This window comes from Nomascus leucogenys, chromosome 14 (genome assembly GCF_006542625.1).
Source record: "Nomascus leucogenys isolate Asia chromosome 14, Asia_NLE_v1, whole genome shotgun sequence".
NCBI lineage: Eukaryota > Metazoa > Chordata > Mammalia > Primates > Hylobatidae > Nomascus > Nomascus leucogenys.
In genome coordinates, this window is record NC_044394.1 from 81,985,461 (window position 1) to 82,011,233 (window position 25,773).

At 39.5% G+C, this 25,773-nt stretch overlaps 1 protein-coding gene across 33 annotated transcripts in view; it reads right to left on the reverse strand.

Moving 5' to 3' along the window:
• Positions 1–25,773, reverse strand: part of MAP4K4 (mitogen-activated protein kinase kinase kinase kinase 4) — a 195,754-nt gene that overhangs the window by 27,982 nt on the left and 141,999 nt on the right. For 7 of the 33 annotated variants that reach the window (XM_030828534.1, XM_030828532.1, XM_030828524.1 and 4 more), the window contains exons 11-19: positions 24,037–24,109; positions 22,424–22,634; positions 10,567–10,728; positions 7,624–7,710; positions 6,835–7,056; positions 5,717–5,878; positions 2,680–2,913; positions 1,699–1,805; positions 181–332 (exon numbers count right to left, since the gene is read on the reverse strand). In XM_030828534.1, the coding sequence (XP_030684394.1) occupies positions 181–332; positions 1,699–1,805; positions 2,680–2,913; positions 5,717–5,878; positions 6,835–7,056; positions 7,624–7,710; positions 10,567–10,728; positions 22,424–22,634; positions 24,037–24,109 (1,410 nt within the window). The remainder of the gene's footprint in view (positions 1–180; positions 333–1,698; positions 1,806–2,679; positions 2,914–5,716; positions 5,879–6,834; positions 7,057–7,623; positions 7,711–10,566; positions 10,729–22,423; positions 22,635–24,036; positions 24,110–25,773) is intronic. The other 26 variants (XM_030828543.1, XM_030828551.1, XM_030828552.1 and 23 more) reach the window with 14 other exon arrangements.

Genomic DNA, 25,773 nt, shown 5'->3' on the forward strand with positions numbered 1-25,773 from the left:
AGCTCTCAAAATTTAGCTCCTTTATGATTAAAATCAGGATGACTATTATTGTCACTAGCAACCTATGCTAAAACATTGTTTTGTGACGTGCGGCTACATGCAAACCACAGATTAAGACAAACTTCCAATATATGGATCACAGCTCAAAACATTAGCAGGGAAAAAGGAAAGGCAGCTTACATCTCACTCTGAAGCGTTCCCCAGAGCCACTCTGAGACCCAGGGTGAGACCCAGGCTGGGATCCTGAGTTGCTGGACCCTGAGGAGCTGCCACTGCCAGGTCTGGGCACCAGCTTCTCCACTCTCTCCCACAGAAGCCTGGGCTCAATACTGCTGTTAGAAAAGAAGAAGAGAGAACAGCTAATGTATCATCTCTAGATGCAGCACCAAATTATAAACATGTGCATGGTGTGCCCATCCAACGTCATTAAAGTGTAGGGAGACGAAAAACAGTCTATAAACAGCATTCAACATTAAATTCACCAAAAGATATAATGACATCGTTCATGGATTTTTATCTATTTTTAGTTTGTATGCTAAGTGATATCCTACCATTAGTAGATCTAAAATCATCAGGTGTGAGATACAATGCTACTGTTCAGTGTAGAAATAGCACCACTTCTGTCACAGCTACAAGTCAGTTCTTAATATTAGGAAAACACTCCAAAACTATATTCCGTTTCTAGGCTGCTGCTCTCACCTGCCTGTCACTGTTCTCAAAAACTGACACTTACAAAGAATAGTCCTTTGTATGGGCTGTTGGAAATGGTACAGAAAGCATGAGCTAGGATGGATTTCCCGCCATGGATGGACCCAAAGCACACATGTGCTAGGTAAAAATTAATGACACAGACTTGGTCAGGGAAGAACACCATAGTCTTCCTGCCATTAGCAGTGCTGAGGATTCTGTGCAGCTTTTGGGCTATCATCTATCTGACACTTCAAGTCAGACCAAGGTTCCACGAGCACAAGGCTAACTTTAGAGGTTCAGTGATGATCAAGATATAAAACATTCAACATAATCATCTTTTCTTCCCTATGATAGTGCTGGTCAATGAAGCTTTCTGTTATGATGAAAATGTTCTATATTTGAGCTGGATAATATCATAGCCACTAGCTACATGTGGCTGTAGAGCTCATGAATATACCCAGTGCACTAAGGAATGAAGTTTCCACTGTATTTCAACTAAATTTAAACTTTAATTTAAATATAAGGAAGCTTCTGTAGCTAATTGTACTGGACAGAGCAGCTCTAGAACCTAAAAAGGATACTATTTGGTGAATTCACTTGTTTACTGCAGACTGTGAAGTCAACCAGTGACTTCTTTAGTAACCTGTTTGTGATTTCTGTTTTATGCCACAGGCCTTACAACGTCCCTTAGATGAAAAGCTCTCCCTGATCACAGTTCTCTCAGAACCTCTTCCCCTTCCTTGCTGCTCCCTCCATTTACTCTTACAGAGAAAAGTAGCTTAAATTTCAGAGTTACTATAATACACATCTGGATTCAAACCCATTTTTTACTATACATCAACTTGATGCCATCCACGTTGACAGATTTTATGGCAGCTTTTCCTTTTATAACTGATAATCTCTTTGCCCCAGAACGTCTGTGTTTAAGAGCATTTTTATGAAACAGACAATGTAAGGCTGTGGTAGACTGCACAGGAGGCCTGTTCTCAGAGCTCACTTGTCTTTTACCTGGTGGAGTTTCTCTGTCCTGCCTGGCTATTCTGCTGCCCACTGCCCTGCAGTGGGGAATCTCGACGGGACAGAACAGGAGAGCGAGATGTTGTTCTCACAGGAACCTTTAAGTAGAAAATATAGCAATTAAATTATTGAAAACATGAGAAGGAAAAAAAATAATTCCCTACCAAAATGTATTTTTAAAGCAGTCCTAATATTTAAAAGCGGTCCTTCCTATCACCTCCACTCCCCACCCCAACTCCTTCCCCGGTCCTACACTGATAAAATCGGAGAGAAAATTTAGTCACAAGCATCCAAGAAGCCAGTACAAACAGCCTTTCTATGCTCCTGTAACATTTAAATGATGTTTGGACTGAAGCTTGGTAGCAGGGACATACAAAGCATTTGCTGAGATAATGTGAGAATCAGGAAAACCAGCTCAAAGAAACCAAACAATGGTCTATAAATGGATCAGCAGGAAGCAAAGACTGGCAGGAAGCAAGAAAATATTCAGAGAAAGCAAATTCCAAATGAGGAAAAATAAATTGACATGGGCTCTTTTGTTTAATTTCACTATTATGTAAACACAAAAACAAAACAAAATCCCCTACATTTAAAAAGAAAATTTTTCTTATAAGACTTTTTCTAAAAATTTTGACATTAATATTGCAAAACTGCATAGCTTCTGTATAAACATATAGAAAAACTGCTAAAATAGATCATGAATTTGTTCAAGAAGGCTATTCTTTGTAGACTTACTCTTACATCATTTTGCTACTTTATTTAGGGTTAACAAAAATAAAACGCTAACTGGCCACTGGCTAAATAAAATTGCCTAACTATGGAACTTTATCCTCACCATTAAAAAGTCCCTTTGAAATTTCAATGCCCCTTTAAATTTGGTAAAGTTGCATACCCATAATTAAAATATATAATCTTTAAAAAAAAATAACAAAAAGGAAAAAAGCAGCACACATCTGTCTTTCTGCTCCTTACCCTTGGAGGCACCTCGTCACTGTCTGATCTAGACCAAGCCTTTTGGGTAGGGTCAGGCGCCTCTGACTTAGAGTCAGAGCTCTGACTGAGCACCTCACTGCGGGAAGGTGGACATGGGTCCTGAGAACGAAGATGGTGGTGTGCAAATTTGGGAGGAGAAGGGTCACTGAAGGAATGGGATCGCGAGACAGGGGAAACATTGTTCTTGAGAGATGCCAGGTGGGACCACTGTACCTTACAAGAAAACAAAACACAAAACATTCAATGCGTTCTGCATAAAACTGGCTTTTCTGGTCAATACCAAATCCAAAGCAGGAACTGGCAGAGGCGGAATACACACCGGGGTGGTACAGTGTTAGGTCAGCCACGCAGTGAAACAGTTACACTTCAAAGTGAAGAAGTGGTCTGGGAACACAGTATGTAGAAAAGAACAAATGTACATTTACAAGGAAAACTCTTTTTAATATCCAGACAAACATTACAGATAGCAGTTAATGTGAAGATTTTTTTTTTTTTTTCCCCACAAAGAGGCTCTCAGAGCCCAAAGGGGGTACGATGTGTTGCATGCACATTCATGTCAAAGCAGAGACTGGAAAGGCAGAGAGAGGCAGAAAAATCATAAGATAAAGCGCACTGCCAAATGTGCAAACCTACCTAGCCATCCTCACATTACCTGCAGTGTCAGATTTTACACCAGACCGAGTAACAAAATGGCACGTTCAACGAGCAAAGACAAACCCCACGTTTTGAGACTATAATATCTCAAGAACAGCTAATTTTTCAAATATACCAACAATTTTTCTTATTTTTTCCAAGTCTACAAACACCCATAACCCAGATATCTCCATATACTTTCATATTAGTGATGAAAATAAAGAATTGTGATTTCTTTAAAAATATTCAGTACCATAGATTCCCTGAATTGACTATTGTTGGGGTATTCCTTCCACTTGGGAAATTACAAAAATATGACAATTACTTGTCAACTGAGTTTATCTGGTTGCTTCTAAATTGGGAAAATGATCTCTGGAAACATCCATAAAATATTTTCATTAAATTATGTTTTACTGTTCCAAAATGATTGTTCAATATGGCAATTAAAAAAATGATAGCTACATATCTATTACATCAATGTACTTGACAAAAACTGAAAATACTGAATCAATTTGTTCAACCTTTCCAAATACAAGATGTGAAATTAGTTCTGGTGTATGATTTCTACAATATACAGGTGAGATTTGTATAATACCAGATATTGGTATAATCCTGGACTTCTAAAATGTTTAAGATTTTCAGAGGTAAAGCATGTAATTCAAAGTATTACCTGAAATTATAATCAAAAATGAGTTTTAAAATAGAGTCCTACACGAGAAAAGTTTCCCCCAAAAAATGAACAGGAAGAGGAAATGGGAGACTCATTCTAGTTACTACACAAATTCATAACAAATGCAAAAATTAGGTAATTAAGAAACTCCAATTTTCTAAACTATTAGTGGCCAAATAAGATTCTCCATTTATGCCAAGTTTAACTTGCAGTGTGAAAACTTTTAATCTTCAGGCAGTGCAAAGTTGCTGAAGAACACGAGTCCTCAGACCTATTCTAGTAGTCTCTCTTCTCTTCCTTTTTTAATTGTGTCCACTTACCCTCTCCTGCTTTCCTCTTTCCTTTCTATCCTCTCCTTTCTGGAGCTACCCATCTGCTAGCTCTCCTGGGACTCAAGAAACTGCTGGTCCCATGGAAATACCCACTCACCCTCACACAGCCCTGGCCTCAGTCCTAGCTGTTCTTTTTATTTTTTAAGATGGAGTCTCACTCTGTCACTCAGGCTGGCATGCAGTAGCACTATCTCAGCTCACTGCAAGCTGCAACCTCCACTCCTGGGTTCAAGCTATTCTCCTGCCTCAGCCTCCTGAGTAGCTGGGATTACAGGTGCCTGCCACCATGCCCGGCTGATTTTTGTATTTTTAGCAGACATGGGGTTTCGCCATGTTGGCCAGGCTGGTCTCGAACTCCTGACCTCAGGTGATCTGCCTGCCTTGGCCTCCCAAAGTGCTGGGATTTCAGGCGTGTGCCACTGTGCCCCAGCCCTTTTTTTTTCAACTCCTCCATGCTGCAGATCCCACAGTTTCCTGCCACAAGAACATAAACTTTTGTCCCCCACACATGCAAACCAGTGAAAAGTAAACTCGAGCTTAAGAACTTGTTCCTAATATTCTGGATTACAGAGTGGCAAGTGGGAAAATGTCTAAAAGTCAGTAATTTTCAGCAAGAGATTAGGAATCGGCATTTTAAGGATCTCTAAGATCTTTAGCCGTGATTTTCGTTGCCTGCTCTCCTCTATGGACAGCACTGTGGGTTCTGCTCCAGCCACAAAGCATCAGCCCAACAGTTCCCCTCACCTAGCCAAGGCTAGAATGCTGCAGCAGACCCAAGGAGAGGTCACTGCCTTTTCCCCGGCCTATTTCAGAGAAATACACACCTAACCCACTAGATCTAAACTTTTTTGGATCTTGAACCCTGTGAGAATCTGATAAAAGGTCATTCCCCCTACCCCCACAAAAAAATACACATTTGAACAAAGACATTTTGCATGCAATTTCAGGGGCATCATCTAAGGCCCATTCATAGGACTGGCCAAGAGCCAGGGATCACACGGTAAAGCACTTACTTTTAGAATACTTCAAAGAAAATTTCTGGCTCTCCCTCTATGTATTTATAATCCCAGTTCTCTAAAAACTAAACTAAAAGATCTTTGTATTAGAAAAAGGAGGCACTTAACACCTGAGTTAGAGAAGGCAAAAAGTTAGAAGAAATCACTCTAGATACTCTTAATGAGTACACAGAAATCTCAAAAGAAAGAAAAAGATATTTCCCTATCAACTGAGTCTATGCCTTCTTTTAGCCTAAACTCACTCCTGTTAATCTCTCCTCTTTTTCAATGTGGTGACAAACTAAACTGTAATATTACAGCAGGCCTGTGGCTCAGCGAGCCGTTGCATGAGTCTCCTCAACCACAGCAAAGCTGGCTGTCGCTACCTGTGGCTCCGCTGGTCTCTGCAGGGCGGGATGCACAGACTCGGAGTTGCCATTGGAAAAAGACTCTGATCGGGAAGGCACTGGTGGCTCCAATACTCTGCCTGTCTGCTTAGACTGGGCTTCAGGGGAGCTGTGGTTAGTTTTCCTAAATCTATCTTCCACCTGCATCAGAGAATTAGAAGACATAACTCAGTGTTAGTAGGGGAAAAACAGAAATATCAAAGAAAGTCTAAAAGTGGAAGAAATCTAAAGGTAAGTTTTCTGTTTTCTTCTGCTACAAGAAAACAGAGGGGCAGCCGGAAAAAAGAAGGTAGATAAAGCAGTGCTAGGATTAGATTCAGGAAAAAGAAAATACTTATGAAGATAAAAATTAGCAAGGCCGTCTCTAAGCTCTCCTCCTTGTTCAGAATTCTAAGACTGTATATGATGATAAAGTAGAAAAAAACTAATCTGTCACAAGCAACTAAACCAACAGAATAAAAAACTATCATCAGAAATCCAGAATGCATTTCACTCCACCAAAAATAAAAGCATTCCAGAACAAACAGAACACTTGTTTCTAGAATCCACTGCCTGCGAGGGCAGACACAGTAGAAGGCTGCCACCACCTGTGCGTCGGGATTCAATACCTCTGGAGGCACACCTGTCGCCCATCTTGCACCCCCGAGCAGTCCCTGCCGCAGCCTACTCTGAGGCTCTGGCTAGCCCTAACGCACACCAATCTAGCAGTGCATCTTGACATCTGCAAAGTCAGAGCCACAGGCACACTTTAGCTTTATACTAGCTTGGGAGAACAGTTCATCAGACCACTCTCTCTCATCCACATTTTTAAGAGTGACTGTGTCATGTAATCTTCTTTTTGTTCAGTTCAGTTTCAAGTTCTTCTGGGATATGTTAACTGAGGCACTCTGGTCCTTTACGGAAAAAGCACCGACTGGATATGAAACCTTGGGCAAGGCCCTCCACTCCTCTGAAACTCAATTTCCTAGTTAGAAAACGAAGAAACCAGATAATTAGCTAACCTCTATGGCCCGTTCTAGAACTCATATGACACAGTTCTGAAGAGTTGCTGTACGACTTTCCAGGGCAATGTCTAAGTGACAAAGGAAAGAGGATACCTCTCGTGCTCGGTCGGCAGGCTCGTAGTGGGCTTTGGGCTCCGGAGCATGGAAGCTTGGCTTGCCCCTTTCCTGCTGCGGTGGTGGCGGCTGCTGCGAGTGCTGCGGGTGCGGCCTCCTATGGTCATGCTGTAGAGACAGGAGATATGCTTGTTCTTGTTGCAACTGCCTCTGGAGCCTCTCTGCCTGCCGGTGCTCCTCCATCTCCCGCCATCGGCACTCCTTGGAGAGGGAGAGGATAACACTAAATCTATGGGACACTGGAGAGCTCGCCTCTTCTCTGGATTTGTTTGGCTTTTAAAAAAAGTGACCATACATTTTCCCTCTGTGTTTTGTAAGAAAGCAAAATGGCTGGGATTTTAAATTGCACATTACCTGTGGAAAAATCTCACAGCTGTTGCTAACCATAATTATTGTTGGACAGAGTAAGAGATAATTCGATTAAATGTGAGTTTTAATGGTATAGATACTAGGTAAAAATCCTGTGGCATGTGCTTTCAACCTACTGCCCGCAGCATTCTAGTGTGTTCACTGAGTGCCAAGTTCTGTTCAAAACCTTGTTGATCTACCAAACAAGAACAATTAACTTATTAAAGAGAAAATAAATAAATAAATAAAGACCATGTTGCAATGTGCTAGCAATAGGACCATAAAATGGGCATCACACTATTTCAGCCTGGCTGCCCACAGCAAAACCAAAATGGTCTGGTGACCACCACAGCTTGCTCGACTTAGGGGACGGATGAAGGAGCCCTGATGCTACAGAATGAAACAGAGGCGGGGCTTTACCAGTAACATGGCCTGCTCCTGGAGCAGCTGCTGCTGAAGGACTTCCAAGTGCCGCTGCTCCTCTTCTAGTTGTCGCCTGATATACTCCTGTCACACAGAAATCACCCAGCAATCAATTTATCCCAAAGAAAAGCATCAGAACCACCTGAATGGAGCACCAAGAACCATTTGCTCCAATCACCTTTAGTGACAATTCACTTGGTGGTAAATACCTAAAGAAAATCTATTGCTAAAGGTTTTTCCAAAAACTTCAAATTGGCCAGTAAGATCTAAGGGGTCTAACAAATGATGATATGCATTCCCATAATATACATGAAGGGATCTAAGAATACTTCTGTTAGAACACAGCTGTTGTATACAAATGCAGAATTTTAAAAGAGTATGCCGTTCCTCTTAAGGTTGGTAAACCCCAGAGAAATCAAAAGTTTAATTAAAAAGGATCAGAGGGTTCTGATTAGTAAACATCTGCTTATTAGTCATTATTTATAACAAGCACGGATCACCAATTTTTGAAACCTAAAACCAAAATCTGCTTAATAATAAAATACAACAAACATGATCCACGCTTTCACTAACAATTCCAAAGGCACCTGGAATGACTACATTCCAGACTTGGACAACTCTCCTCAAATGAACAGACCCAGGCTCCATGATGAGTTTGTGTGTGTGTGACAGACAGAGACAGACAAGGACAAGGGGAGAGAAAGACAGGAGGAGGTGAGGAGGGGGTGGTTTTTCTTTTCAATGAGAAGAGAATGATTAGTCATTATAACAATGAAAACAAGTAAACACATCCCAAATATGTTATGGAGAGGGGTAAAACCCTACTTCAAAGCTGCATGAGTATTATAAAGGACAGGGATACCAGGAAGCCTCAGTCCCTGTTCCACTGAGGACTGGCTCTATGATCCCTAGCATGCTCTAAAGCTCCCCTTTTCTCAGTCTCCTCATTTGAGAAATAAGCATCCAAAATCTCCTCTCCCAACCCTCAGGAATTTTTCTAAGGTTCAGACATGAAATCGATATGAAATAACCTTGAAAAGCATAAAACATTTTACAAGCAAAAGAGGCTTCCTTTTTTTGGACAGGGAAAAAAGCTCTAGAAGAGGAATAGACTAAGAAGAACTACGAGGAAACATTTTATCCTGAAATTCAGATTCCCTTTTTAGAGTGCCTACTGCTGACCATCCCCTTGTGTCATGGTGCACACCTTGAAACAAAAATAGCCATCAATATGGGCTGAAGAGAAGTTTTAGTTAACCAATATCTCTGGGAGAATACTGAAATTACAGCATATAAAAATCCTTAGAAATCCTTACTTTACAGAGAAAACTGAGCCAAAAAAGCCAACTGGTGGGGTGTGGGCAGGGGGGTGGGGCAGACTTACTCAGAAGGCTACTGACAAACGTTATCTGGTTCTGACCTGGGATCTACGTCTCGTGTCTATGCCTGACCCTCCATGGTACATGCTACAGCAATACCTACCCTAGCAAGGCTTGTGGCCTTAGCCCAACTGTGACTGAGCAAAGGAACCTGACTTCAACTCATTTTCTTTTGTGAACAAAACAGAATTAAATCTTAACTTGAAAGATCAAGTCAGTACACTCATTTGTTTTCTGCCCTCAAACCACAGGACAACTGGAAAAATCATGTCCTCTCCAAACCACAAAGGTCCTAACATATAGTCAATGAACAAACAATATACAACACACATCTATACAAACATACACACTTATGCCGAAATGAAATGCGTCCTACAGCACTGTTAACATTGGAATTACTATTTCACAATAGAATAGGGAAAAACAGAATAAAACCGATTTTAGAATTTTTTTTAAAAAAGTGGTGCCAAATACTTGCTATTCACAAAATTTAATGACTGCCACTAGAGCATTAAAGATGAATTGCTACCATCACACCCTCCTCTCATGATCGAACTGTAACCATTATTTCTAGGTGATTTAATTCTTAAAAGCTTGAATGTTTTCCTCTTTGCAGCCCCCAGGTATAAACATAAGTGGAATGTTAAAGCACACGCGCTACACAGTTAAGTGGTTGACAATGTCAATTAGGTAACATAAAAAGCGTCACTGAAATTCCTGGGAAAACACCGAGGAGCACGCACACCCAAGGCTTAGGAAGCCCAAGACACATGATTAGCATAAATGACGGCAGCTGAACAGTCACATTTGAAAGTTAACACCATGGTTTATAAGTTTAAAATACAGATACCAAGTGCTATTTAAATTGGTCCTCACTTACCATTTTTTTCTTTATTCCAAGCTCCTAACAAAGGGATCAATTCAAAGACAAGAAAGGCAAAGAGGCTAAGGGCAATTTGTGTTTGTACAGGTGGTTCAGGAAACAAAAAAAGAATTCTAAATAAAATCATACCTGACATTAATAAAATGCTGCAAATATTATTAAAACCTGATCTTTTTTGGTTGAACGCATCAATGTTAGTTTTTTTAATGTGCCGTGTATATAGGGAATTACATGCTGATATATATTACAATATTCACTTAGCCACTGGATATTCAAATATTTCTCGTAAGAAATTTATTAATGTTGGTTTTCAATTTCATTTAAAAAAAAAAAGTTAATTATCATCCATATATTTGGGGTCCACAGCATTTAAGCCAAGTCTGAGAAGATACATGCAGACATCTTTCAGGTATTATACTATTTAGAGACCACTTAACTGGTTTCAACAGGTTTCTAAAGTGTAATGATTTATAAACCCTTTTTAAGACAACAGACTCAATTTATTGGTGTCATTCCAACTGTGTTTCACCACGTTCATACATCTGAAGTTCTAAGTATATGTGTATGTGTGTACAAGTGTGTATGCATCACATGTGTGTGTACTTTCTAAAAATCCCCCAGCTCTGCAAAGTAACAAACTTCACAAGTGTATGCCTGGTATGTTATCTGTGAACTAACCTGTTCTCTTTCAACTCTCCTCTTTTCTTCTTCTGCCCGTCTCCTCTCCTCTTCTTCTTTGCGCCTTCTCTCCAAATCCTCTAGACGCCTCTTTTCTTCTTGTTCTCTCCTTCGCTGTTCACGTTCCTGCTGCCTTCTAGCTTCACGCTCTCTCCTTTGTTGCTATGTAAGTAAAAATATATAATTATCAGGGATCTTCCCGCCATCTTTCTCATGATGTTATAGTGTGCTGATCAGTCAGTCACAGGTGGACACTAATGAGGTGAGGTTCATGGACCCCCATATCTACTGGCCAATTATTTCCACACTGCCCCTCGGACCCATAAGTAAGGGCTTCCTCATGAATGTTGGTCAAAAGTATTGTGATTCTGTGAATCCTTATAGGGTTTAATTTCATTTTGATAACAATTATTCCCCACTGCTCACTGCACCACAGCAATTAGGGGACAGAAAATTCTTTATTCGTGGAGATCATTAATAGGGTTATGCAGGACCCTTAAGTCAGAAGAAAAATACATTAAGAGAAAGAAATAAAGGGAAATAGAAATACAGCAAAGAAAGACAAAGAATTTAAAAAAGGAAAAAAAGAAGCACACATCAGGAAAATGAGGAACTGACATCAACAAGAATAACTAGGACCACTAGTATTAATAAAAGTATTTCAGAAACTGCTACTGAGCAAATGCTTACTACTATGTGTGTGGCACTATGCTAAGTATTTGATATTTCTTTTCCACTTATTTTATCTCATATAATTCTCCTAACAACCCAAGGAAGTCATTATTTCATCCCTGCTCTACAGGAGCGAAAGCAGGTTCAGAAAAGGTAAGTGACTTGCCCAAAGTCACACAGCCAGCAAGCCCCCAGCTGGAAGAGCTGCTCTGCCTCTACGGCCCATACATACTCTTAACCACCCTCTACCCTGCATCCCATCAACAGGTATAAAAGTTTTTACTGAATCACCAGACTCACTCAGCCTTTCTAAATCCAGACTGATTATAGAACAGAGCAAGATGACATGCCAGGCACGTGATGACAACTCACTCTTCTAGCTCAAGGCTGTCTGCCAGTAAAGCACAAGCTAGACTCTGGACTCTCTGGGATAATAAAAATGTTCTGTCTCTGCACTGCTCCGTAGTCACTAGTCACATGTTGCTAATGAGCACCTGAAATATAGCTAGTATGAATGAAAAACTGAGTTTTTAATTTTGTTGCACTGAAGTTAATTTTAATTTAAATGGCCAAATGTGGCTAGTGGCTACTGGGTAGCAACAACTCTAGAGGATGCACAGCCGTCAAATTTCCCAGACACAGAAAGCCAATAATATTAACACAAACTTTATTTGTGACACTAAAATTAACCATTAAACAAGAAAGCTTAGGGTAAAGCTATCAGGGATATTAGACATATTTATAATGGATATACAAAGTACATATTTATTATAGTTTAAGTATTCCTTCTGGGTCTTCCCACCACTCTCAACTAGTATTTAATCTGAAATCCAACACTTAAAAATGATGCCCTAAGAAATGTAAAGTAGTATCTTTCATCTGGAATAACTGGATAGCAACAATGATTTGGTACTCCAGTCTCTCTCACCTGACTACTATCCCCCCATTATTCTCAGTGAAGTTCTGAGTCTGCTTTTGGTCCTGCCTCTCTCATTATATAGGTTTTCAATGGGGGAAATCTCCTTTTCCCCCATTCTCTGCTCTTCGAATTCAATACACAAAACTCATCAGCTTCCCATGGGTGGACATGGGGTCATAAAATGAATGATGCTCCTGCTCTAGTGTCTAAAAACTACAACTTCAATGGCTATGCCATCTTTATTTATCAAGGTGTTATTACTCATCTTTTTGTTTGTTCCACTGGGTTTCTATGGACCTATCACGAATAATCTATAAAGTGTCTTGCACTACCGTAAGACTCCTTTCAACACGGTTGAAGAAATCAGGTATTCTTTCTTTATTTTTGGATACTGACTGTTTTCCAGTCATCCTATATTTCTGTCCACAAACTTCCCGGGAATCCTTGTCATCTTCTTTCTTACTTTGCTGGAACACATCCTCCAGCAGCTTCTTGAGAAGAGAGAAGAAGAGGCAAAACGAAACAAAACGAACCAAAAAAATCTCTGGGAACTTTGCGAAATTGTTATTTACCCTAACATGCTATACACAATTTCTGCTGAAGAAAATTAACATTCCCTCCGAGTTTCGAAGGCATTGCTATGTCATCTTCTAGTTTCTGATATTGCTCCTAGAAATTCTGAGACCATTCAGATTCTTGATACTTAGTACAGGACCCATTCCACACTCTTCTACCTGCTCCCAACTTCAGCTTCTAGGATCCTCTTTTCATCCTCAATATTCTAAAGATGATGATGTATGTATACATGTATGTATGTGCACATACACGACAATGTATGTGCCTTTGTGTGAGCCCTTTTTCATTCATGTGCTGGGTATTCAGCGAGGCTTTCAATCCAGAAACTCGTATTTCTTAGTTCTGGAAATTTTGCTTAAATTATTCCTGTATGTTCTTTCTGTAGTATTCACTTCCTAGAACATCTATTAAATAGAAGTTGGACATCCTGGATTGATTCTGTAAGTTTTCCTTTTGTCCTATTATCCACCAACTTGTCTTTTCTCCCCCACTTTCTGGGAGTGTCCATTTAAAAAAAAAAAAAACTCAAGAATTCCTTCTTAATTTCTGAGTATTCTTGTTCCATAAATACAGTATCTTCTCTTTCCAAGGATAAGGTCTTGTGTCTGTTCGTGTGTATATGTATATATGTAGGAGATGCTTTGCTCTGTTCCCCCACTGTCTCTATATCCTTCAAGTTATCTTTCCTATTTGTTTCCAAATCTCTCATGTTAGAGATTTTTCTCGACATCTGGTAATCTTGGCTGTCCATTTACATTTAAGATCCTAAAATGCAAACTATAAGGACTGTATAGACAAATAGCACCTGGCAACTACTTAGCAACAGAGTAAGGTGATTATGATTCACCCTGATCATTTCTCTGGGGCCTTATTTCCTTTGGGCTGGTCAGTTATCTCCAGAGAGAAATCGTCACAATATTCTGGGAATCCTTCCGATAGCCTATGGGGTTGAAGAAAGGGTGTATGAAAAAGATACAGCATTTGTAATAAGTGTGTCTGCCACCATTTTGGAAGCTGAGTGAAGTGAGCATGCTTGCAGTCACAATGATTAGTATTTACATTTTCACTTAATGCCCTTGTTTTAGTTCATCTTTCGCCACATACACAGTTTTTTCCATGTTCCCGGTCTCTGCTGTTCACTTTTCCCAGGTAGTATATATCTGCACCTGCTGGGGGCAGGGGATGCTCAGTACAGAAGCTGCACAAGACAGGGTAGTCTAACTGTGCATGTTCGTACGTGTGCATACTCTCTCTGTATATATGTACATATAATGTCAACATAATTACATTTTATTCAATTAATAAAAATGTATAAATTTAATTCAAAATACACTATCAAAGAAAAAATAGCAAGCAAACAACATCTTACAAACAGGATATGCTCTATAAAAAGTTCAACTGTCAACTGAAACCTTCTGAGAGGCTTTTTCTTTTTAAATTTCAGGTGATACTACCATACCTTTGGTTACTAGATCAACACAAAAGAGACTCTAAACGTCTTGAAAGCAGGAACCATGTCTTATCTCTTTTTTTTCCCCTATAGCAAATATCACACATTACCTTCAGAAGAGAAATTCAATACTTTTTATATTTGAATCTAACCTTTATACCTAGCATATGACATCCAAAACAGAAACTGCTGTGAATTTACCCAACACTTAGCATTTAGAGTGATGACAGACTCAGGAATCCATTCAGATCTCTAGGTCCTACGAAATCCAATCAAATCCTAAGGCAATCTTTTCAAGATCACCAAGTAAGAGCACAAAGTCTTGAGATTTAATTATTACTCTGGGTAGTGCCTCATACTAAAAAAAAAAACCAAAAAACAAAAAGCAAAAAAAACACCTCCTTTATGCTCCAGATATTGTATAAGGTCCTCTAAAGTACTCACTCTAAGGTACCTCTGGTACTCAAATTAGAGCTCTCAAGCCCAGTGGTTCCTTTTCACATAGGCTTAAATTTGAATGAGCCCTTCCTTTCCAGAGATACACACAAGACTACAAACAACTAATCCATCTATTTGAGAAATACTTATTAAGCACGACAGATATACAAAGATGAATTAGAAACAGCTCCTGTCCTTCAAATCTTGCAGGTCAGGTAAGTCACATACCTTTAAAAAAAACGTAGAAGACAATGTGGAAAGTGGTAAATCTCCCAAGACTATCCCACTAAGCAAGTCCTGGTTAGTGAGACCAAATAGTTAAGAACAATAGCTAAGGCAAAAAAAAAAAAAAAAAAAAAAAAGGACAGTTACCGACTTCTCTTCCACATTATATTCTAATAGTTGAAGTGGTAAACTAGATGGAGAGCAAGAATTTAAACTATCAACCATAAAAACCACTACATTCAGAATAGGCCCTCAATTTGGAGGTAACTGGGGGCACTAAGAGGAATCACTAAAAAATTAAGAAAGCCCTTAATATCTTAATAGGTAATGTGAAAAGATGGCCTTTTGCATTAGAACTTAAACAGAAAATATCAAAAACTGAAACATACACAGCATCAACAAAATAACATCGGTCTGTACTGTTAACCTTATGCCTATGATTGCAAATAACAAAGCCCAGGCAATTTTAATGAACATGCTTCTTCAGGCTTACCCAACTAAGAATGATAAACATGATACAATCTTTTGAAGCTTTTACAAACTGATGTAATTTATTTTCTTAAATTATCCTTTCTTTAAAAACAAAATCAAACAGACAGAAAAACTGTGTGATGTCCTAACGTGATCATCAAATCTCTCAAACTATACAGATTTTATTACTTAAATTTTCCCAAGCGTGCCTAAGTAAATACATACTTTTCCAACTAAGCTTTAATTATCTAAGTTCCTATTCTCGTTTGGTATTTAAAAGCAAAGCTTTCATCTCACAATTCTAAAAACTTTTCTAAATAGAATTATACTAGTAATAGTGAGATCTAGTTAAATACACTCCACTGGATTTATTGGCTTCAGTGGAAACTAATATATTTTGATAAACCAGTTAATTCTTTGGACTCTGCTATTTCCAAGAACTTCTGTGGTCATATTACTACACAGATATACCATCAACCCTTGACTTTTTTTATTTGCAAGTTCTGATGAAGCTACAGTGGAGAACTATTCGTTTCTTCCCCATCTTTAGGTAATAAATCACGTATGAGGAATTAAAACTCGCTACAAAATTTAACTGCAAATATAACCAAACACCAGACTGGGATGCCCAGAGAATATTTAAGAACTTATAAGGAGTTCTTAAAAGCAAGCCAGCCACCTTCTGCATACAAACTGAGCTGCTAGCTTGACAGAAAGCAAGGCCTTAGCTATAGGGGCACTGGCATGCCAGGACACTATGATTACTGTGTATATTAAAGCTGGAACTATTTTTTTAAGAAAAGTAGCATGTGCTAACATGTACTCCTAATGTTAGATACTAATGGCTTGCAAAACAAAGACCTTTTCTGTAGGAAAGGAGGAGTGAGAAAATGGTTGTTATTTCTTTAAAATACATGGCAACTGCTGGAAGGTGCTTCAGAGTAAACGAGTTCACTGCCTTCCTTCTAAATTTCAGAACCAAGAAACACATAATGCATGCATGGCACAGTTTATTAATTTTTTACTGAGAAACTTTTATGTTTTCCTAGTGTTACAATTTAATATCAATACTAATCCCATTTCACACAGTTTTTTTTCTCTTGCTTCCCTTTGTTTTTAATGTCTTCTACTTCCACCGCCCCTCTAAAATTTAACTTTGAGATTTGTAGAAATCACTTTGGGATTTTGTAGGAATGACAGAAATAAATGTTACTCTGTGTCCTCTTGGTGTAAGAAAGGCTAAAAGAAACTGCTGGTGCTCACACTAACATTTACCCTCAGTTGAGGAAGCAGACTTTCCAAAATCACAAAGTGACAACTGAGAGTCCAGGGGTAAAGGCTCTGAAAGGAAAGATAAGAATTTTTTTTAAATACCAGCTAAAAGACTCTGAGATAGGAAAGACCTGAATATCCTATCAGTACTGTTCAAGAATAGAAAGAGAATGACAAGTGGCAGAAAACGAATCAGGTTTTCTCCAGGACACCATCTTGTTTAATATTTTTATTTTCTTTTACTCTTTTTTTATTTTTTTATTAAACAGAGATGGGGTCTTGCTATATTCCCAAGCTGATCTCAAACTCCTGGGCTTAAGTGAGCATCCCATCTCGACCTCCCAAAGTGGCTGGGATTACAGGTGTAAGTCATCATGCCCAGACTATTTTTATTAAACTTAGAAAAAGAACAAAGAAAACATGCTAACCAAATGTGTGAATGTCATGAAAGTAGAGAGAACAGATAAATGATGCCAAATCATGATTCAGTTAAAAAAAAAAAAAAAAGAGCACAAAACTATTGGGATAAAATGACGCCACAATTAAGTAAGCTTCATTTTTCCTAAAAAGCAAATAAATACTAGATGGAAGAAAAGGTTGGCTTGGGAAGAAAATGCAAAAAAAAATTTAGCTAGACCCAAAGTCTTTTATAAGCCAAAGGTGTGATGATGCTCTAAATAGGAAAAGTAGTATTAAAACTTTTTGGCTGGGTGCAGTGGCTCATGCCTGTAATTCCAGCATTTTGGGAGGCTGAGGCGGGTGGATTGCTTGAGCCCGGGAGTTAGAGACAAGCCTGGCCAACAATGGTGAAACCCCATCTCTACAAAACAAAAAATACAAAAATTAGCCTAGTGTGCTGGCGCATGCCTGTAGACCCAGCTACTAGAGAGGTAGAGCCAGGAGGATCACTTGAGCCCAGGTGGCAGAGGGTGCAGTGAGCAGTGAGCTGAGATTGCACCACTGCACTCCAGCCTGGGTGACACAGCAAAACCCTGTCTCCAAAACAAAACACCTTTTTGAGGGAGGAAGAAAATTATCCTTTTCTGAATCTCGATAATTCACTTAGAGTAAACTGACAAAATATGAGTGTACCCAGAAGAGAAGGACCCAGGGAGCACAGTCACACACACGAAGAGCAGCGGGGAGGGGCAGGGAAGAAGTGCTGAGACTCTCAGTACGAACTTTGCTCCATGAGCTCAGCATTCTCCCCTTTTCCTTCTTGGAAGCATCCAAACAAAACAAAAACCTCATTTTCAGCAAAACTGGGAGACAAACTGCAAAAGAGTTGCAAGGACTTCCAAAGGAGATCCAGTTCACACAGGAGACGAGGAGGCAGAGAAGCAAAGGAGGGCGATACCAGCAGCAGCAGTTATCAGAGGGCACCAAGGGAGATGGAAGGTGGGAGTGTATATATTTCTTAAAGATGAAGGACCTATGAAGGGCAAAAGCACCCTCCCTCACCTGCAAAAAGGGTGCAGAGACAGGTGTATGTGGATGGCAGGAGAAATCCCCAACCCCAGTGGGCCTGATTTTGTGGCATCTGCACTGTGTTTGCCCACAGCCTTTACTTTCTGGATCACGTTTTGCCAGTCTGCTGATAGATAACAGTTATCTCCTTTCAGTTTTAATATCTTATGAGTGAGGCTGACCATCTTTACTTACTTTGTTCATAAAGTAATCTCTGTTCCTCAAACAGTTCTGACTAAATCCTTATTGCCAATAAAGGGCTACGAACCAATTATGGCTCAAATAGTCAGCCCTCTGTATCCACAGCTTCCACATTCACATGGATTCGACCAACCTTGGGTCAAAAAATATTTGAAAACACTGCATCTGTACAAACTTTTTTGGTCATTATTCCCTAAATAATACAGTATAACAGGTATTTGCATGGCATTTACATTGTACTTGGTATTAAGTAATCCAGAGATGATATAAAGTACAGTCATGTGTTGCTTAACAACAGTGATGTGTTCCTAGAAATGGCGTCGTTAGGTGATTTCTTCATTGTATGAACATCATATAGTGTGCACACACAAACCTAGATGGTACAGCCTATCACACACCTAGGCCATACGGTGTAGCCTATTACTCCTAGGCTACAAACCTGCACAGCATGGTACTATACTGAATATGCTAAGTAACTGCAATACAATGGTAAGTAGTTGTGTATCTAAACACAAAAAAAGTACAGTAAAAACATGCTATAAAAGATTACAAATGCTATCTCACCATGAATAGAGCTTAAGGGGCTGGAGGTTGCTCTGGGTGAGTCAGTGAGTGAGTGGTGAGTGAGTATGAAGACTTTGGACATTAGTGTACACTACTGTAGCCTTCATAAACACTGCATTCAGGCCATACTAAGTTTATTTTAAAATGTTTTTCTTTCTTCAATATTAATCTTAATGTAATTTTTTCTTACTTTAACTTTTAAATTTTATTCTTTTGAGTTTAATACACAAACGCTTCATATAAATCTGTACAAAATATTTTCTTTCTTTAAATTTCTGTCCTATAAACTTTTTCCTAATTAAAATTTTTTAGCTTTAAAAATGTTTTTGTTAAAAAGTAACACACAAACATACACAATAGTCTAGGCCTACACAAGGTGAGGATCCTCAATATCACTATCTTCTCCCTCTACATCTTGTCCCATTGGAGGGTCTTCAAGGGCAAATAACACACATAAAGCTGTCAGCGGTCATCTCCTATGATCACAATGCTTTCTTCTGGAATCCTCCTGAAGGACCTGCCTAAGGCTCTTTTGCAGTTAACTTGGTTTTTAATATGCGGAAGGAGTACACTCTAAAATAATGATTAAAAAGTATAATAAATACATAAGCCCAGTAACATATACTGTATATAATTGTATGTGCTATACTTTTATACAACCAGCAGTGCAATACATGAGTTTACACCAGCATCACCACAATCACGAGTAACAGGTTGCGCTACAACACATTACACGTTACAATGGCTATGATGTCACTAGGCAATAGGAATTTTTCAGCTCCATGATAATCTTATGGGACCACCATCATACATGTAGTCAGTTGTTGACCAAAACGTTGTTATGCAACATATGACTATATATGGAAGCAGTGCACAGGTTATATGCAAATAGTAGGCCACTTTATATCAGGGGCTTGGGCATCTGCAGTTCTGGTATCCATGGGAAGTCCTAGAACCAAAACCCCCAAATATGGGATCACTCTATTCCCAAATTACCTTCCTCGGACCTGGAGTGTAAATAAAGCTTAATTACCCAGGCTAGTAACAAGCAGCTAGCTGACCAAAAATCCAAACCAGTGGAATTCTACTCATGTGACTTTTCCCATTCCAGTATTTTCTTAATCTTTCCTAATTAAGAAGCTCAAAGAGATGACCCTGAGTTTGAACATGCACTGAAAATCCATAATGCACTAATCAAAACATGTCAAGTACAAAATTCTTGTTTTCACAGACATTCACTAGCATCTACTTAGCTTATAAAACAAAATGACTTTAAAATTTCAGCTCTTCCCTGTGAGCCATTGCTCACCTTCGCCTTCTACCATCACTCACCTACACCACCTACCACATGCAGAGGCTGGATAATGGATACTCGTCTCACTAGTGACAGCCTGAAAGACATTTCCAGTGCCTGTGTTACAAATGAGTGCTAACTTGATCTGGTCCTTGGCACTTCAAGTCATAAACCACCAAAGTAATCTATGCCACCTGCTTAAGGAAAGTACAGGCCGGGATCAAAAAAAGACAGTGGAAAACACCACTTCAAGAAACAACTAGAAACAGCCAGAGTCTCAAAACTCAAGCATTCTAATATAGTAAATACAGTCAATATGCAACTTGAACAGACCTCTGAACTCATTCAAGATTTATTACGTTCAAAGAACATTGAAAAGAGTCTTAACGAAAAGACTACAAGGAATTTGCAAATTAGCTACAAAAAGCATTATATAAGCAGCAAAGTTGTCCCTACTACAGAGGAACGTATGTCCTGTTTTCTTCTAAAAGTCCTAGCTGAATATTTGCAGGCTCCTTAGTTCAGCAGGCATGATTTTTCTAAACAAGCGGCAAATTATAAAGAGTTTTCAGAATCCAGACTACAAATACACAAAGTGTATGAAAGATTCCATGCCAAAATGTGCTGTTAAATTAGTAGGATAATATTTAATAGCACGTGTTGCTACCTAATAGGTTAAATTCCACTGGATAATATCAATACAGGGCTTTACTGTTGTTGGGCCATTTTTCTGGGGGAAAAAAGGTAAAACAATAATGTCTGTGAATTAAATAAAAATAGAAATGATAATGAATGAGAAATTTGGACCTGTGAGGTATGCAGCAGGAGTCAGTCAAGAAAAGAAAATCAAAAGACTTTTCTGACCCCCAGGTGAAATAGCCATGTTTTGGTCAATAATGAACTGCATATACAATGGTGGCCCCATGAAATTATAATATCATATTTTTACCATACTTCTTCTATGTTTACATATACGAATACTTACCATTGTGTTACAACTGCCTACAGTATTAGGCACAGTAACATGCTGTACAGGTTTGTAGCCTAGGAGCAAGAGGCCACACCACACAGTCTAGGTGCATAGTAGGCTGTACCATCTGGGTCTGTGTAGGTACACTCTATGATGTTCCCACAACGACGGATCACCTAATGATGCATTTCTCAGAATGTATCCCCATCATTAAGCGACCCATGACTGTATAGGGAAATAATATATTTCTGTGCATTAAAAACGTGAAAACTGTAAGGTAACCATATTACCAGTGTTAGTAATATTAATGAGTTAAATGAGCAGGTGGTGTAAAATGTACTTCTCCACCAGCGGACACTACAACTTGCAGGTTCAAATTGTTTTCTGCATCCCTTAGTGTGTGTGTGTGTGTGTGTGTGTGTGTGTGTGTGTGTGTGTGTGTGTGTTTGGCTTAAACCAGTAAAAATTTATTTTCTGACAGTTCTGGATGCTGGAACTCTGATATCAAGGTGTGAGCAAGGCCATGTTCTCTCTGAAGGCTCTACGGAAGGGTCCTTCTTTGCCTCTTCCTAGCTTAGGTGGTTGCAGGCAATACTGGGCCTTCCTTGACTTGTAGACCATCATTCCCATCTTGCCTCCCTTGCCACGCAGCACTCTTACTGTGTTTCTGCCTCTATGTCCAAACCTTATCCTTTTTTTTTTTTCTTTAATTTTATTTTACTTTAAGTTCTGGGATACATTGCAGAACTTGGTTTGTTACATAGGTAAACGTGTGCCATGGTGGTTTGCTGCACCTGTCAACCCGTCACCTAGGTATTAAGCCCTGCACGCATTAGCCATTTGTCCTCATCTGCATCCCCTACTCGAGTATACCTAAGGTTAAGGCATTTAGAAAAAAAAAAAAACTTTCATGTGAAAAAGTCTGAAGTTTCAGAAAAATATGCACATACAAACTGGGACCCAGAGGCTGAGAGTAGAAAAGCAATCAGGTCAATCCTGAGCAAGCCAAATTAAACCATAATGCAAAGACTTCACAAAACTGGTCTGATGCCATCTTTGGGACACCTGCTCTGCATCTAACACAGTATGTTGATGAGTAACTGTGGGGCAGATCCTTAAAGTTTTCACAAGGAAGGAAAACATTTCTAAGGCCTCAAGGAACGTGAAGGCCTGCCAGTCCAAAGCATAAGCTTTCTTTCACAAGTTATGTAAACAGCTGTGCCAGGGGATAAGTATTACCCCAGGAAGCTACAGAGGATATTCCTCTGAGTGGCTAACTACCAGTGTAAATGCAGAAAGAGAAAAGACCGACCAACTTGTACATTTTCCTTTTGCTACCTCTTCTAGCCGTCGCCTCTGTTCTTTCTGCTGCTCAATCCGCTTCTGTCTCTCTGCCAGCAGTTGCCTTTTATATTCTTCCTGCTCCCGGAGCTGTTGCTCCTGTAGTAACTGTTGTCTCCGAAGAGCCTCGGAACGTTCCTTGTTCTCCTGCTGCAGTCTCAGGAAATCTCGACGAAGAGTAGACTCACCAGGCACGTTCACAATGGAACTGTTGGAGAAAGCATAGCTTTCAGGGGTGTGCACCAATCACACTGTCCTATAAGTGAGACAGCAGCACCAGCATACTATTCCATTTCTACATTCATTCTCTGAGTTCCTCTGACTCCAGGGAGACAACTAATACATCCACAGAAATGACTATATCTACAATTCAATACTCCCATATCTTCTTTTATTTATTTAGTAAATATCTTAAAATGCTGTCCTAGATGTTTGCTTGACAAGGCATTTCTATTTAGGATTCTCATAACAATTCAAACTCAGTAAAAGGAAAGCTTGAAATCACCTTCTTTGATTTCACTAGTCCTTTAACCACTTTTTTTTTCTTCAGTAAACAGAACCATCAGACCACTCTTCAGTGTTTACACCATTCCTTTGTCTTTGTCTGGTCACCCACCAAGCCCCTCCCACTTTCTTATTTCCAGGTCAGCAGCTGAGCCCAAGCAGGTCCTATGAATTAACCACTGCACAGATTAATTAAACACACCCCTCCTAGCTGATCTCCCCACCGAGTTACTTCTCCACTGCCACGGCATCCAGAGCAGCATGGCAAACATATCTCCTTAAATTGCCTTTTTCATCATACAGTGCTCCTCCTATTCAAAAACAATTACATTGCTCATGAAATCAGTTCAAATTCCTCTGAAATTCTTAGTCCAAAATGGATTAAAATCTCTCCTACATAAGAAGAAAAAGAGATTATGAAGTAGCTTCAATAAATTCTCTCTCTTCCAAGTCCCATTCTCTGGCACATGACTCTCCACAGGTCTCTTGAGATGCCCTTCCACCCTCCCTTTGTTCACTTCATCAGCCACATACTGCAGCATGGACAACTGCTAGGCACACCCATCATTACAATCCAAAAATCCCCTGTTCTCTGATTCATCAGTTATTATGAGGTTCATGCAACCAATCTGACTCCTTAACCTCCTGCTTTACTGAACCTTGGGGAGCCAGAGATAAACTAAAACACAGACCGTAAAATAAGTCAGGACACACACAGTCCTGCTGGTCCATGGGTGGAACAATTCTCTGTGTGTAGCCATGTTCTATATACCACCAGAAATGGTGTTCAATGGCACCTTCACCATCCATGGCTTCTGGAACAATAAATGCTGGAGCACTCTCCCCCGCCCAGGCCCACACATTTTTCAGTGACTGGGGAAGGGGACACAATACAACCCTTGGTAAAGAATCACTGGGTAAGAGGATCCAGGGAAGAAAAATGTTTACAGGAATATGTCAATAATAGAGAAGAATGGAAGATAGTAAGATGCTGTCTAAGTAATTTAAGATTCTTTGTACCACACAGGAGTCTTCTGAAATCCTGGCACAACATAAAACTTAATCCCTTCATAAAACAGGATACTGAACAGTGGCTTCGTGGTTACCTTGGCTCTCCTTCCTGTTCAGGCACTTCCTCCTCTTCTTCCTCACTCCCACTGTACTCATACTCAGTTTCATCTATGAAGAAAAGGACAAGATAAATGGGACAGTTCACAAGTCCTGACACATGCCTGTTCAGACAAGCATCTCCAGGAGCATCATGGCAGAAAATAAACAAGTTCCCTGTGAAAACAGCAACTTGTATAGAGGATTTGGGGAGGAGGGGCTAGACACCACATTCTCATAGTGACAGCATCTACTCGCTGGTCAGCCTTACTCCCCATAGAAAAGCTGATTCCATGGCATTCAAGCCAACCTTGTATGGGGATGCACTGCTGAGGAGGTACAGGACCACGAGAGGGGATCCAGAGCCCCTGACACACGAGAAAAGAACCCGAGGGCACTAGCAAATTCACCAAAATCCACTTTGATGGCAAAATTCAAAAAGATATGTAACTGCTGAAACTAAGGCAACCAAGAGAATTTATTTGCTCATTTTTTGCAATTAAGGATCCACGGAGAGTGCAGCAGAGAGAAAAGCCTGGGAGATGGACACAAAGTGAAACATTAACTAGGTACAGGAAAAACAAGCCAAATGTACCCACAAACAAACCAGGCAAAACCAGGGAAAACTAATTAAACCATATAGCAAAAGAATGAGACTAAAATTTGCTCTACTTAGGCCAGACTTCAAACAAACAAAAGTTTCAACATCAATAACTCATTTTCAGTTCTACAGGTTTTAGACAGTTTTCTCAAAAGGCCATTTTATTGGTCCCTTCACTTAATGTCAATATCCAACTTTCAGTGAGCACTTTCACTCCAGAAATCAATCAAAAAAACCAGACGGGTTGAAGAGATTTAAAAGCAAAGTCTAGACATACACACCTCTATTTTTTTCAAAGATATACAAGATGAAAATCAGGCTGGGCGTGGTGGCTCCCGCCTGTAATCGCAGCACTTTGGGAGGCCGAGGTGGGCAGATCACGAGATCAGGGGTTCAAGACCAGCCTGACCAACATGGTGAAAGCCTGTCTCTATTAAAAATACAAAAATCAGCCGAGTGTGGTGGTGCATGCCTGTAATCCCAGCTACTCAACAGGCTGAGGCAGGAGAATCACTTGAACCTGGGAGGCGGAGGTTGCAGTGAGCCAAGAACGCACCACTGTACTCCAGCCTGGGTGACAGAGCAAGATTCTATCTCAAAAAAAAAAAAAAAAAAAAAAAAAAAAGATGAAAATCAGTTTCCTGGTTTTTAAGTGCCTGGGCAATTAAAATACGGTTCCATAGAAATTTGTCAGTCTACACATATAACATAAGCTCTTCTGTATACTAGACCATCAAAGCTATTTTAATAGACTATACTAGCTTCAAAGGGAAATTCCAGCTTAAATAATCTTTAGAATCCTTAAAATAGGTACTCTGCTATGTTTATAATTTTATACTACAAATTACTAATTATTGACAAGAGGCTGATGGTATCTGGAAGGTAAACCCAAAAAGAAAATGAAGAAGTCACTGTGATTTGAAAACTGAAAGGAAGGGAAGGTGCTCTGCTGTTTCCATCTGCAAAATGTGGGTGATGAGGAAAACGTGAGATGATCCAAGGTATCTGGCAAATGTTCCATGAACGTTAGCTATTATTACTAAGTAAAGTCATGGGAAAATGATCCAATATGCAAATAATTTTTTTCCTAAACAGCGCTTCCATGTCAAATGAGAGTTAAGGAAAAAAAGTCTTG